Source organism: Indicator indicator, chromosome 9, assembly GCF_027791375.1.
Source record: "Indicator indicator isolate 239-I01 chromosome 9, UM_Iind_1.1, whole genome shotgun sequence".
Classification (NCBI taxonomy): Eukaryota; Metazoa; Chordata; class Aves; order Piciformes; family Indicatoridae; genus Indicator; species Indicator indicator.
In genome coordinates, this window is record NC_072018.1 from 32,525,412 (window position 1) to 32,541,278 (window position 15,867).

Consider the following 15,867-nt stretch of genomic DNA (forward strand, 5'->3'; position numbering starts at 1 on the left):
ACAGGAGAGGAAGCTGTGCTTTGGTGTATCAGGTCCCTCTTGTTCCACTAGTCTCAGTGATGTCATGCTGGGATTTCTCCATGACCTGAGTCTACAAGCATGGGATAACTTCCTGAAGATAATACCAATGCTCCAGTGAATGGAAGGAGCTTGCTGTTAGAATCACAGAATGGCCTAGGTTGGAAGGGCCCTTAGATATCATCTACTCCAACCTCCCTGCCATGAGCAGGGATGCCTCTAGACTTGGCTGCTCAAGGTCACATCCAGCCTGGCTTTGAACACCCCCAGGGAGGAGGCATCCACAACCCCCATAGGCAACCTATTCCAAAGTCACACCACTCTCACACTGAAGAACTTCTTCCTAAGATCCAGTCTAAACCTATTCTCCCTCAGCTTAAAACCATTCCCTCTTGTCCTATTGCTAGACACCCTTATGAAAAGTCCCTCTCCAGCCTTCTTGTAGGATCACTTCAGTTACTAGAAGGCAGCTCTAAGGTTCCTCCAGAGTCTTCTCTCCTCTAGGCTGAACTGGAGCTCCCTCAGTGTGTATCTGCTTGCTGCTGCTTGTTGGATTTTTCTTCCAGCCAGAGAAAATCTAGAAGATTAAACTTCCAGACTTCTCTGTTGCTTTAAAGATTTAGCAGGCAATAATGCTTACACACTATAACCAAATGAAGACAAAGTGCACCAGTGCTAAGAGGATGCTCCATATCCTTCAACCTCCTCATTCAGTAGCTCCTGAGGACCAACACTAGGCCACCACATATCACATGCTGAGGTCTTAAATTGTAGTTACCTTGGTGCACTGGAAGGGCAGCCTGAGAGCCTCCCAAAAGAAGGGCACCAGAAGTGCACAGGTTATGTGGATGCCATGATCATGGCTGAGATGTTGATATGTAGCCTACTAGATATCTTGTGAAAAGTGTGAGGACTGATTGAAGCCCTGACATAGGAAGCAGAAGCATAAAATACAAACCATGCAAAGAATTTATTGGGAGTGAATGGTCCTGAAGCTAGACATCTAGGTTCTTGTGTATGGTGTATTGGTGATTTCATGTGAGAGCAGTTAAGCTGGTACATCAGCTAGAGGTACAGCAAGAGATAGTGGGCTCTTTGAGATGAGACCACTCAGAGCTGGGGTTCAAGCACTACTGTGCAAGAGCAGAATTATGTGTAACCTACCAGGAGGCTGGAATGTAAATGCATTGGGATTGGCAGCTGCAGAAGGGTCAAGTGCAGGTCTGACTTGTTGGGTGTGATCCTGCATGTGACTGAAGAGGCTCAGCTCTGGCTGAGATTGCTCAGTGCCTTACAGAATCAAGCCCTCCATGACTTTCCTCACAACTCTGATAAGTCTCAAGCTCTGCCAAGTCTCCTTTCTAACCTCAGTTTCCTAGGCACATGCTACAGGCTTTTTGGACAGCAGGGTGCTTGGCAGCTATTTGAACTGTGAAGACACCTGCTGTGTTAAGCTCATTTTCCATTCTTACTGCTTCTTCCTTCCTTCCTTATTTCATTATTGGGCTGGGGACCTTTCTAAGGTTGAGATCACAGGCCAGACCTTGCTGGCTTAAACAAGTATGTCGTTAAAAAATAAACTGAGGAGCAAACCCAGTCCTCCTGCATCACAGACAAGAATACAAATCAAAAGCAAGAAGGCTCTTTGGTAAAAGAGAAGAATCCAGGCCAAGCAGTATCACACAGTCTCACAGTGTATCAGAGGTTGGAAGGGACCTCAAGAGATCAGCCCTGCCCAGGGTCCAACCCCCCTGCCAGAGCAGCATCACTTAGGGTAGTCTGCACAGGAATGCATCCAGGGGGGTTTGAAAAGTCTCCAGAGGAGAGTCCACAACCCCCCTGGGCAGCCTGTTCCAGGGCTCTGTCACCCTCACTGCAAAGAAGTTTCTCCTCATGTTGAGCTGAAATCTTCTATGTTCAAGTCTGAACCCATTGTTCCTTGTCTTATCACTGTGAACCACCCAAAAGAGCCTGGCCCCCTCCACTTGACACCCACCCCTCACATATTGATAGACATTGATCAGATCCCCTCTCAGCCTTCTCTTCTCCACACTAAACAGCCCCAGGGCTCTCAGTCTCTCTTCATAGGGGAGATGCTCAAGTCCCCTAAGCATCCTCCTGGCTCTCCATTGGATTCTCTCCAGCAGGTCTCTGTCTCTCTTGACCTGGGGAGCCCCAAACTGGACACAGTATTGCAGCTGTGGTCTCAGCAGGGCAGAGCAGAGAGGTAGAAGAACTTCCCCAGCCCTGCTGGACACCTTTCCTGATACATCCCAGGATCCCATTGGCTCTCTTGGCCACAAGAGCACATTGTTGCAAAATGGAAACAGATCCAACAGGTCAGCTGAGAGAAAGTACAGCTTTCTGTAATCAGAGAGTTGGAGAAGACCTTTAACAACATCAAGTAGTCACCTATTAATAATTCTTTGTATATTAAAATGTCAATCTACATGTTGAATGTAGTGGAATTTTTTTTTTTTTTTTTTTTTTTGGTAGGAGGACTAAGAGTGGCTCTTAGAAGGGGGGACCAGTCTGGAAGGGGTAAACTTGGTGTTGTTTGGGTCTCAGCCTTGCCCAGGTTTGAAGGATGATAGAAATTCAACAAGAATTGAATACAAAGTTCCCTCTCAGGTGAGAAACCACATCTTTTTAGGAATGGTCAGCAGTCTATAGGCCTCTCTATGGTTTCCTGACCTGAGCTACTCTAGAAGGGCAAATGGTAGCCCATCAGCCAAGTTTTGGCTGTGGGACAGTTTATAATGTACTCCACTGAGAGTTTAGATTAACAGTAGATTAACAGTTGATTACCAATAATCAATAAGGGATTTATGAAAACCAGTGAAACAACAAAGAAATCCAGACTGCAATGTCATCAGCTGCACCTTGCATAAACAAATCTGGCACTTGCAACTCCAGCAAAATGCTCCCTCTGCACTTTCAGTTGTCTATTGGTGGAGTAAACATGCCTGAGATAATTGCTCTTGCTCACATTGTTGGAACCCTTTTCAGCTCCCAATCATGGAATGGTTTGGGTTGCAAGGTACCTTTAAAAGTCAACTAGTCCAACCATTGTACAGTGGGCAGGGACATCTTCAACTCTATCAAGCTGCTCAGAGCCTCATACAACCTGATCCAGAATGTTTCCACCTCCCTGAAGAACGTGTCAAATCTTCTCCTTTAGATCCAGATCTCCTTTGGATGTTTTCTGTGTCATGCAAAAGCATCCCTAGGGTTTGTTGGCAGCAGGACTCTTTGCTACATGGCAAAGTGAAACCCAGGACAAGGGTAAGAGTTTCAGCATAGAGATAAACTGTCCTGTGACTTACCACTGTTTAGTTTGCTAATATTGATCCAGCCAATGAGCATCTGCATAGTCTGGGGTTGGTTTAAGGTTGATAACTCTCTTTAAAGCCAATGTAACTGTTCATACATAAGTAGAGTCTGGTGTATATACAAATTTCATTAGTGCCACATGCCTGACATTAAGTACAAGAAGGATCTGGAGGAGCTGGAAGGTGTCCAGAGAAGGGCCATGAGGATGAGCAGAGGGATGGAGCTGCTCTCCTATGAAGACAGACTAGGAATTAGGGCTATTCAGTCTGGAGAAGGCTCCAAGGAGACCTTATTGTGGCCTTCCAGTATCTGAAGGGAGCCTACAAGAAAGCTGGGGAGGGACTTTTTAGGGTGTCAGATAGTGATAGGACTAGGGGGAATGGAACCAAACTAGAAATGGGTAGATTCAGATTGGATGTTAGGAAGAAATTCTTCCCCATGAAGGTGGTGAGACACTGGAACAGGGAGGTGATAGAAGCCTCATCCCTGGAGGTTTTTGCAGCCAGGCTGGATGTGGCTCTGAGCAACCTGCTGTAGTGTGAGGTGTCCCTGCCCATGGCAGGGGGGTTGGAACTGAGTGATCCTTGAGGTCCCTTCCAACCCTAACAATTCTATGATTCTATGATTCTAAGCAGGGGAGATGCAGGCACATAAGCATGCAGGAATATAGGCAATAACTTCATCCTTAGCCACAAACTTTCCTTCCTTTCTATTTCTAGAGGACAGAAGGTGCTGCTGTAAACATGACACTGATTTCTGGATGCCAATCAACTACTGCAATCAACTTTGATCCTTCCTTGAACCCTGTTGTTGTATCACTGAGCAGAAACAGAAGTGGCATAGCAGGTGAAAAGACAGCAGACCTGTATTTGGCATCATCTGTAGCAGTGTTATTATTGCTGATGGTGATATGGAGCAAAGGGAATTTAGGTCTATGAAGTCTGTCAATCCAGCACTGGAATTTGTTGCTTTCCTGTAGCCCCAGTGTTTCCTGCTAGTTCTGATCAGTCCTGGCTGCTTTATATTGATTTTATTCTAGCATACAGGAGATGCTGAGCTGTTTGCCCTAGGCCAGGATGGATGATGTCCTCAGGATGTCAGGTGTGCCATAACACTCCTTTTCTGTCACATTTCTTTAACTCTGCTCTGAAATGATCCCATCCATTCATTCTTGGTAACAGGTTCAGCCATGACAGGAGAAATGAGCTCTACAGAGCATCCTTCTCCAGGATCCCTGGGGGTTGATCATAAAGCACTTCATGTGCCTTTTGGGTTTCTGGAAGTAGTAGAGAGGCAACTCTCACCCTGCTAGCTCCCAAACTGTTTCTTCCACTTTGACATTGTGGTCTGTGTAGACTTCATGGACAAAAATCTGAGGTAGATCTCAAGGTGTGTCTTTTAAAACTTTCTATTTAGTGTTAGGTTTTTTATTCTAATTTCCTGTCATTTTTTTTCCCCATAAGGTCTTGGCTGTTCATTGGGCATAGAGGACATTAATGATGAATCTGGTCCACTTATAGACAAATCTTTTAGGAAGAAGGCTTACTACCTTTCTGTGTGGCAATCAGACACCAGATTCCTAGTTTCTGAGAGAAATGAAATGAAGATAAAGGGAAGACAGAAATATTCCTTCTTTTCTACCCAGTCTACTTTTATTCCTTCAATTCCTGCAATCATCTTATTATTTCATTTTTTTCTTCTCTTTTTGAAACCTCTCTTATGCACACCTTAGTTTCCTCCAGTTCAGTTTGGCTGGACTTTGTGGAGACTCAAGATGTTAGTTTAGTCTTGAGAAGAGAAGACTGAGAGGGGATCTGATCAATGTCTATCAATAGCTGAGGGGTGGGTGTCAAGTGGAGGGGGCCAGGCTCTTTTGGGTGGTTCACAGTGATAAGACAAGGGACAATGGGTTCAAACTAGAACATAGAAGATTTCACCTCAACATGAGGAGAAAATTCTTTGCAGGGAGGGTGACAGAGCCCTGGAGCAGGCTGCCCAGGGGGGTTGTGGAGTCTCTTTCTCTGGAGCCTTTCCAAACCCACCTGGATGCATTCCTGTGCAGACTACCCTGAGTGATGCTGCTCTGGCAGGGGGGGTTGGACCTGATGATCTCTGGAGACCCCTTCCAAGCACTGTGGACCAATTTCCCAACCAATGTTCTGTGATACTGTGATGTTAGATGACCACCAGTGAAGAAATGCACTTCTTGCTGCAAGTCCAGCATTATTGTTCCTTCCCCCAAATGCCCTTGTCGTTTTCTATTACTCCAGAATGCATAAATAAGAGAAAATGTCCTTTACCATCTGAATATTATTCAGATACCATAGCACCAAGGGGAGATTTTTCTAGCTGCAGGCAGCCCAGGTGCAAGGAATTCCTTAATGTTATAGTGTCTTGTGAATGGTGGTGTGGCTGAGTTCAATCTCCTATTCAGAACCTCCACAGCTTCGTCTTTTTAATATAATTTTCCTCCTATATAATAAAAAGAATAAATAAATTACACCAATGCCTTCCAGGCATCTAGGATTAAGCTGACAATTGACCAAGAGCCCAAAGAGTTCAGGTTATTAATATATTCAACTTTGCAGGCTTTCAAACTTTATTTGACTCTTTGCACATGTGGAATTAAAAAGTGCTGGCTTTGAGACCTGTGTGGGGAAGTTGGTAGATGAGGAGAGCTTTGAACAGACTCTCCTGCTTCATGGAAGGCAGAGACAAGGGGCAATGGATATCAACTCCAGCACAAGAGATTCCACCTCAACATGAGGAGGAACTTCTTCACTGTGAGGGTCACAGGGTCCTCACAGAGGTTGTGGAGTCTCCTTCTCTGGAGACTTTCAAGCCCCATCTGGATGCATTCCTGTGTGACCTGTGCTGGATTCTCTGGTCCTGCTCTGGCAGGGGGGTTGGACTCGATGGTCTCTGGAGGTCCCTTCCAACCCCTAACATCCTCTGATCCTGTGACTTCTCCCAAGCTGGTATGAAAGCTAAATTATGAACCCAGGTCATAGGCTGGACTTGATGATCTCAGAGGTCTTTTCCAGCCTCAATAATTCTGTGAACAATACCCTTGTTGACAACTGGCAGGCTCTGTCTTAAACCTCATTTTCTGTTCTTTACCAAAGTGGCTTGAATGGAGGAGCAATTTATCTGCATGGAACTGGATTTTCCCCTAGGAAGACTTTGGTCATAGTCTGTGGCACCAGCTGTGGACTATTGGACAACACCATGACAACAGATCTAAGCTGCCTTGCCCCATGCTTACACAGTGAGATAAGATACCAAGCCTGGTGCTGTGCTAAAAATGTCCCATAAAAACCTATCCTAACCAAAAAGTAGGTGGCCTCAGTGGGAACAGAGAGAAGCAGCAGCTCTGGAGAAAGGAGAGGAGCTCAACTGGCTTCTGTTTTTAGAGCTCAGTCCAAAGGCAATATCTTTCTGTGGGAGTTTTTTTGTCAATGACCACGGACCTGAGGCCTTTTGTGCTTTGTGGTGCAAAACATAAGCTGTGCAAAACACAAACAATTCCTTGTTGGCAGCTATTCCTTGGGAAAACTCTCTCACATGACATGTGGATGAGGGCTGTAGAGTTAGGTGTGAAAGCAACTCCTGGCCATCATGAGCATCTGAGTGAGTTGAGCTCCTTTAAATGAGACTTTTCTATGGCCCCATAAATTTATGTTCTGATTGTGTGGTAGGACAGCTTAGGTAGGGTAAGGGGAGAAAAAGCATGAATAGGAGAGGGAATAAATGTTTTACTGTGGCCAGGTCACACCTTTGGGAAGGTGGAGATGAGGATTTGAATTCCTCAAGAGGAAGAGGGGATCATCCTACAGCCAGAGCATCCTCCTTACCTGGAGAGAGGCAGCAGGGCATGCCATGATCTCCAGCTTTCTCAAAGAGAGAAATAACACTACCTCAGTTTTGGAACTCTTTGAAATGGGATTTTCCTAGGACAAGCCATATTTTCTCCCTCCCCTAGTGGCAGCACAGAATTAGGCTCCTAAGATCTGTATAAGGCAGGATTTAAGACTTTTACCTAAAGATCTACCTTGGTGCTGCAGCAATGCAACATGTCCTAGTACTGAAGATCTACAGAAATATCTGTTGCTCTTTGGCCATCCAGAGATCCATCATCCAGGTGACAGTCTAGGGCTCCTTATCCTTTATGCACCTGGAAGAAAAGTGGCAATGAAAGCATCCATCAGAGTCAACTGCCAGGATTTTGCTCAAAGACACCTGGAACCTCCATCCTGCAGGGTAGTTAGAAGCTCACTTGATTAGTTGCTGAACCAGAAACCAGCTGAACAAGAAATTGAAGGAAGAGTTGGGAACAAGAGACATCCAGGAGTTCTTTTCACCTTAATTTGTTATAAAATGCTAAATTAACTTCTGTCATTTTGTCATTTTATTCCTTGATGCTGATGGGAAAAAACAAAACAAAACAAAACAAAACAAAACAAAACAAAACAAAACAAAACAAAACAAAACAAAACACACACACACACAAAACCCACCAGAACAACAACAAAACCCACCCCAAACAAACAAACAAAACAAACCAAAAAAAACCCCAAAGCACAAGACGGGGAAGTTTGGTGATTACAGGAAGAACAGGAGAATAAAATGTCATCGAGCTATGCAAACATTAATAACTATGTTCAAAATCCACTGAGTGGTCGGCAGCAGAGGGAGCCTGAAGAAAATCGTCTCGCAGGCAGGACCACAATGCTTACGGCTGACACTAGATGTCAGCAAGTGAATGCTGATTGCTGGGTGCCCGCTTGCTGTTTCCTCTTGTGGAGAGAAGCTGCAAGGGGTGTGTTGCCTCACTGACCAAAGGGAGACTGGCACTGCTACTTTGAGACCAGTTACAAGAAGAACCTTCTCTCCCCTTCCCTGGATTTCCATAGAATTGCTGAATGGTTTCAGTTGAAAGACACATTTTAAAGTCATCTAGTCCAAACCTCCTGCAGTAAGCAGGGACATCTTCAACTAGATCAGGTTTTCTGGAGCCCCATCCAGCCTGGCCTGGAATGTCTCCAGGGATGGGATTTCTACCACCTTTCTGGACAACCTGTGCCAGTGTCTCACCACCCTCAGTTTAAAAATTTCCTTCCTTCTATCCAATCTGAGTCTCCCTTCCTTTAGTTTGAAACCATCACCCCTTGTCTTGTCCCAACAGGTCCTGTTGGAAGGTCCCCATCTTTCTTATAAGCTGCCTCTAAGTACAAAAGGTTGAAATAAGATCTCCCTGAAGCTTCATGCAGGCTGAACAATCCCAAATGTTTCAGTCTCTTCTCAGCAGAGAGGTTACAGCCCTCCGATCATTTTGGTGGCCTGCTGTAGATCTGTTCCAAGAGGTCCATGTCTTTCCTGTGCTGAGGACTCCAGAGCTGGACATAGCACTGCAAGTGGGGGTCTCATGAGATCCAAGCATAGGGGCAGAACCTTCTCAGGACTGAGAAGGATTCTGCAGCCTGCAGCCTTGTAAATCTCACCAGCTGAGTTAAAAATAATCTCACCAGTTGAGTTAAAAAAGATGTTGCTGTCAGTGGAATTATTTACAGAAAAATGTTGATATTTTTCATTAGACAAAAGAAAATCCTTTGCTAGCTGTTTGAGCCTGTGAGTGAGTGTGTAACAGGCTGCTTGTGACAGAGGTATTCAGCCTGCACACATCTGCATGTGGCATTGATGAATCTGTACATAGAGCAAGATGCTCTCCAGACAGTGTTACTTTTGCTATTCAAAGGATCACATCCCCCCACGAGAGGATTTAGTAAGTGCAGTTAGTCCAGTCTCACCTCGTGGTTTATGTGCTGCTCTTTGCCTGGGGAAGTTTGCCACCTGGCACTCACACATCCAGTGCTCAGACCTCTCTTTCATAGCCTCCTCCACGTGGGAGAGGTGGCAAAGTGACTTCAGGGATGTGGGACAATGAGCCGTGAAGGAGACAGGAGGGATAGGGCTGGAGTGCCCCAGGGCTCCTTTGATGCAGAGGCTGCTGGGGCCAGGTTAGATGCTTCTCTGACATTTCTCGGTGTTGCTCCTGGACTGGGTGATGAGAAGTGAAGAGTTCAAGCTGCATTTCTTCCCTTACAGCCTGCTGTGAAGCAGAAACACCTCCCCTCCAGCACTGCAGGATGTCAGGTGGCAGCTTGCTGCCCTGGGGTTTCAGCACTAGGTCATGTTGTGTCTGGCCTGCCTAAGATTAGCGATGTTCACGTGGGAATCTGCAACCAGTCCATCTAGCTTACCCGTGATCAAATCTGCAGGGCAAAGCTCTGCAGGTAGGAAATGTGACTTCTTTCCTGTTGAAGAGGCAGCTTTCTAAGACATGAGGAACAGCTGGGCTCAGCAGGATCAATCCATAAGCCTGCCCCAAGGGGTCTTCCTGAGGAATGGGTGTTGAGTGGGGTTTGATCCTCAGCAAGAACTGGGTAGGCTGAGTACTGAAAGATGATCAATCCAGAGCACAAGGAATAGGAACACAGAATAGAATCATAGAATCAGTCAGGGTTGGAAGGGACCACAAGGATCATCTAGTTCTAACCCCCTGCCATGGGCAGGGACACCTTACATTAGATCAGGCTGGCCAGAGCCTCATCCAGCCTGAAGCCTAGATTCTTTTATGAAAGCTGTTGTATTTTGCAAGCTGCAGAAAAATCAGATCAGAACAGAGGTTAAATTTGAGTTTTACCCTTAAACATAAGAAAACTAATAAAATTAAATAAGATTATATAAAAAAATAACAAACTCACGCTTCCTTTGGGGGGAAAAAACAAAGAAAGAAAGAAAAAAAAAACCCTAAACCCAAAAAATGAAATAAAACCCTCAACTCACCAGTCTTTAAAGTTCTGGTAAAAGGCTTGAAACCCAGAGCTCCCCCCTTCTTTAGTGCTTCAGGTAGGTGAGAAAATAACTGAATATTCCTATTAGGGGACAGTAGGTTATGTGTCACACATTAGGTTTTGCAGTAAGCCAGTCCCTGAGATTGTGTGTTTGATATGGAGGGGAAGGTAAAGAAGCCACCTGTAAAAGGAGATGAACTTATAAGAAGGTCTGTGGTGGAAAAAGCCAAGTCTGATTTGCCTGATTGCATCACCATGCTTGGAAAAATAGATCTGGCTTTAAGGCTTTGGTGCAACAGCTCTTGGGATCTTCGTTAGCAAGTCCTGGGCCTGCTGTTGCCCAGCTTATGTTGGATGTTCAAGGAAGGGGATTTAGATTAAAGGCTAGAAATAAAATGAGGCTGCTTTGAAATGAAGAGGGACATGGCTGGTGGAGCTCTTTGTATGGGACAAAAAGGGGGAGAGGAATGAGTTTGGTTTGTAGCAGGGCAGATATACCAAGGAGAAGATACATTGAGCTAGGAACAAGGCTGGACTGTAGACAGGGGAATGAGGTGATTGGTATGAGTAGATGCAGAAGACAAGAAGAGGATGTGTTGTGGAAATGGAACCATCAGTAACAGGAAGGAACTCTGTTGTTTATTGTGAAGATGAAACCAAAGGATCCAAACAGTCTGTTCTGTCTTTCCAATACAGAAAGAAAATTAAGAGAAAAACCCCAAACGTCCTGATTACACATCAGGAGTGTTCTGACAGAGATCTATCAGGCAGTGAAACTGATGCCTTCAAAGTCATCTCTTTGGACTTCTGAAGCTCAACTGCATGAAATAAATGTCTCTTAGGGAGCAGTACTTCATCTGCAGGGGTTGGACTGGATGACCTCAACAGGTCTCTTTGTCCCCTCTCCTTTTTCATTTTTAACATTTGTCTTCTCTTCTGAGCATACATTAATGTGCTGCTCTGCAGTCTGTTGTGTGAGCTGTGGATAACTGTAGATGTGTGGTTTGGCACTGGGACTCCTTGGGCAGCTGATCAATCATTCTGCAATTGCCCTTGAAACTCCTAGGGGGCTTTAGCCTCATCACATGTCCAGCAGTTGTTGTTAAACAGTGACCCAGAACAAAGCCCTTGTGCTGAGCATCCCAGGTTCCTGGCTTAAGCCAGAGTATCCCTCAAAGACAGAGGGGAGGGCAGTCAGTCTCTAACCCATTACCAACATGCAGAGATTTGGCTGCCATCATGTCTGATACTCAAAAAGAAGCTGTAATGGGATGAAGAAATTCATCTCAGTGATGGGACTGTGTTACATGTGATTAGTTGGTTTTATCTTTGTAGGAAATATAAAGCATAAAGAAGCTTTATACTGAGGTTTGAACACCAACCAATTAAGCAGGGAGAACTGTTCCTCAGAACAAGCAGACTACCCTTTTAGGACATATTAAAAGTGCCACAATCTCTAGCTAATATTTTTAGGTTGTGGCAGGAGGTAATGGCACCAATAACACCAAGGGATATTTGTGTTTAGGTGAATGAAGGGCCAAAACTTCCTCCTAACTGAGAAAAGGTATTAAATCCTCTGGGAGTAGGGGGATAGGAGGCCCTCAGAGGTCCCCAAGGAAGGCATGAGAAATGGACATCTCCTCCAAGAGTGGCATCTCCATCAGATGGACAGGAGCTGCAGGGTCTGGAGATGAGAGCTGTGCCTCCTTCCAGCTGAAAGGGAGGAAGCAGTCCTCGATTTGATCTAGGGTGCATAGACAAAGTAGGCTATTCCTGGGGTTTGCTTCCTCCAATCTCTTTACACCCTTTGCAACCATTCCCTTTAGCTTAGATTTTTATAGAACTATACAATCACTGAATATTTTTGAGTTACAAGGGACCTTGAAAGGTCATCTAGTCCAAGCCCCCCTGCAGTCAGCAGGGACATCTTCAAGTAGATCAGGTTGCTCAGGGTCCTGAGCAACCTGACCTGGAATGTTTTCAGGGAGGGAGCTTCTATCATGTCTCTGGGCAACCTGTGTCAGTGTTTTACCACCCTCATAGTGAAAACATTCTTCCTTCTCTTTAGTTGAACACTCGCCTCTTTTAGTTTAAAACCATCACAAGGAGAAACTGCTTTATGGTGAGGGTGAAGGAGCCCTGGAGCATGTTGTCCAGAGTGATCATGGAGTCTCCTCATTTGGAGTCTTTTGAAACTGTGTGACCTGCCATGGGGTAATTTTGGTGGGGGGGGTTGGACTCAATGATCTCTAGAGGTCTCTTCCAACCTCTAACATTCTGTGATTCTACTTTCTATTCTATGTGCTAGGGTTGTTCTAGTTGGTCATTCATCTCAGCTAGATGAACATTCTCCTTTATCACATCTGAGCTTATTACAGCCTTTCATGTCACTGGTAGAGCACAACAATAAAGCAGAAGAAGCTCTTATACTCTATTACAAAAGGGAAACAAATTTTTCTTCTGACAGGAGAGTTTTGGGTTTGTAGGGAAGGAAAGGGCAGGTACATCAGAGCTTGGAAATCCTTCATCTTTGCTAGTTTTGAGAGGTTCTCAGTAGCTAAAAGAAAATCGTCCATCCTATCTCTTTGGGAGAAATCCTGTAATGAACTGGTTCTAATGAGACTGTTGCACATGTAAGTTTTGTGGTATTTAGTCCTCTTAGATAGCTTTCATTTGCCAAAACACAAATAAGTGACAGGCTTGAGAGCAGCTCTGAAGAAAAGAACTTGGGGGTGCTGGTGGATGAGAAGCTCAACATGAGCCACCAGTGTGCACTTGTAGCCCAGAAAGCCAACCAGATCCTGGGCTGCATCAAGAGAAGTGTGGCCAGCAGGTCAAGGGAGGTGATTCTCCCCCTCTACTCAGCTCTGGTGAGATCCCACCTGGAGTACTGCATCCAGTTCTGGAGCCCCTATTACAAGAAGGATCTGGAGGTGCTGGAATGTGTCTAGAGAAGGGCCATGAGGATGATCACAGGGCTGGAGCTCCTCTCCTATGCGGACAGACTGAGAGAGTTGGGGCTGCTCAATCTGGAGAAGAGAAGGTTCTGGGAAGATCTTACTATGGCTTTCTGGAATCTTAAGGGGGCCTACAAGAAAGCTGGGGAGGGACTTTTTAGGGTGTCAGGGAGTGATAGGGCTGGGGAGAATGGAGCAAAACTAGAAATGGATAGATTCAGATTGGGTGTTAGAAAGAAGTTCTTCCCCATGAGGGTGGTGAGAGACTGGCACAGGTTGCCCAGGGAGGTGGTGGAAGCCTCATCCCCGGAGGTTTTTGCAGCCAGGCTGGATGTGGCTGTGAGCAACCTGCTGTAGTGTGAGGTGTCCCTGCCCATGGCAGGGGGGTTGGAACTGGATGATCCTTGACATCCCTTCCAGCCCTAACAATTCTATGATTCTATCTAATGCCACTTAAAATGCTCCTGGAATTTCAGTGTTGCCTCAAAGAAGACACAAGGCTTCTGTAGGAACTACAGAACACCTGAGGTGACTCTAGACAATTTCTGGACAACAGAAACAAAATATAGGCAGGGTGCCATAATTTATTTAGGCTTCCCTGTCTACTTGTTTCTCTCATGTTTATATGCAGGTCTTTGAGGCAGAAATTGTCTTTGGCTGTGTTTGAATGGATGACAAGTAAGAGCATTGTCACAAGGTTTGGGGAAGGAAAGAGGTGAAGCACGTTGCAAAATCTGTGAAGTTGTGGGTAACTTTTTTCTTATTCTAAATGCAGAGAAGAAAAATGCAGGCAAACTGTGAACTCTCTGAAGTTGAGAGAGGATGAAATGCCAAGTCTGAATATTAAAAAAACAAACAAACAAACCAACCTTAAACATTAAACAGTTACAAACTTTTAAAAAACTGCATGAAATAAACATTTTTAGCAAAAAAAAAATTTAATTAAAAATAAAGCTAAATCTTTTAACACAAGAAATAGAGCGTTTCACAGTTTTACCATTTCTAAACCCATTTTCAGAACTGCTTAGGAGCTAAGAAATTCACTGACAATGACACTTTCCTAGCAAAGAAGAAACCATTTGATCAAATCAGAACTTAAAAAAAGCAAACAAAAGTTCTTGATAAATCCCCATCAACTGCATTTCTGATAATTGGGGGACAGATTTGGATCTACAATGCAGGCTGCAATGCTGCACACAGACCTTTCCAGGAGTTCATTACAACTATTCAGGTTTATCACAGTGAGTTCAGGTTTAACGAAAATTTTTCACTTTCAGGGATTTGAGAGGAGCAGTTTGATCACTAGGTGGTTTAATGCTTAAAGGATTCCTTTTAAAAATGATTAAACTCAAATATTTTGCCTGATCTGAACTTCAGTGGTAGTTCATGATACTGTTTTTTTTTTTCCTGTTAGCATTGTTGTCTGAGTTTAGAATAAGAAAATTTAATTCATACAACTTGCTCCTTAAATACACCTCAAAGCAAAGCAGCTGCACTCTTTGCACTTTCTACCATATCCATGGAGTCAAAGTTGGGTCAAAGCTCTAGTCACACTCAGTTACAAAGCAAGGTGGGAGATCTCAGTCCATACAAAGTCTCTAGAGGCCCTCCAAGGTGTGGCAAGGTATTAATGAAAGTTGCTTCTGGATTTCGAAGCTGTGATAGGCATCCTCACATCTTCCTGCCCTGTGCTTGATCTGTAAACCATGGTCTGTCCTCCCCAGAAGAGATGCTCATTCTCCTAATCATTTATATCACCTCCCTCTGTGATCACCAGGGCTACACTTGGCTACACTTGGTGAGTACTGTGCTCAGTTCTGGGTACCACAGTATAAGGAAAACCTTGGGGTCCTGGAGAGAACCCTGAGAAGAGCAGTGAAGCTGGTGAGGGTTTGGCATATGAGGAATGGTTGTTTAGTCTGGAGAGGAGAAGGCTGAGGGTAAATCCTATTGCTCTCCACATCTACCCAAAAGGAGGCTGTAGTGAGGCTGGTGTTGGTCTCTTCTCCCAAGCAGCTAGTGATAAGATGAGAGGAAATGGCCTTGAATTGAGCTGGGGGAGTTTTAGATTGGATACAGGCTGCCCAGGGAGGTGGTGGAGCCACCGTCCCTGCAGGTGTTCAAGAAGTGTGTAGATGTGGTGCTTCAGGATATAGTTTAGCAGCCATGGCAGTTGGGTTATGGTTGGACTTGATCTTAGAGGTCTTTTCCAACTGTAACAATTCTCTGATTCTCTGATTCTGGAGAGAGTGGTTTGCCCCCAAAGACCATCCTGATGCTCAATGCACGAAGAAGGTCATATGCTTGCTCAGAAAGGGGGGAAGGAGTTTGGTGGAGCCCTACTCAGCCTCACAAAGGATGCACCAATAAGGAGCTTGGGACATGCACATCAGGAATCCACAATGACAAATGTCTGTTAATATCTGTGGTGTGGAGGCTACTTTTGGTTATTTCTTTCCTCTCTTCTCTGTGCAGCTTCTTTGGCCATTTTTTGTGGCCTGACACATTTGACTGTCGACTGTCAAGAAGACAGAGCCACCTTCACTGAATGTGATGTCCAAGTCACAGTGGGTTCTTCTCACCAAAGAGGATCTCTGCTTACCTCTGTGTTTGTGAGCACAGTTCACCTCAGTGGCACCAGAGAGAGACCAACCCACCTCAGAGGCGTTTTGCTGGACTCTTTGCCAGGTTAGTGCTGGATCTCT

The 15,867-nt window shown here is 44.9% G+C and overlaps 1 protein-coding gene across 1 annotated transcript in view; it reads left to right on the top strand.

Moving 5' to 3' along the window:
* The window catches only part of PKHD1 (PKHD1 ciliary IPT domain containing fibrocystin/polyductin), a 249,974-nt gene that overhangs the window by 18,659 nt on the left and 215,448 nt on the right, over positions 1-15,867 (top strand). The window contains 6 exon segments of the mRNA XM_054383383.1: positions 2,515-2,537; positions 2,539-2,649; positions 4,071-4,216; positions 6,477-6,619; positions 15,638-15,768; positions 15,810-15,850. Coding sequence (XP_054239358.1) covers positions 2,515-2,537; positions 2,539-2,649; positions 4,071-4,216; positions 6,477-6,619; positions 15,638-15,768; positions 15,810-15,850 — 595 coding nt within the window.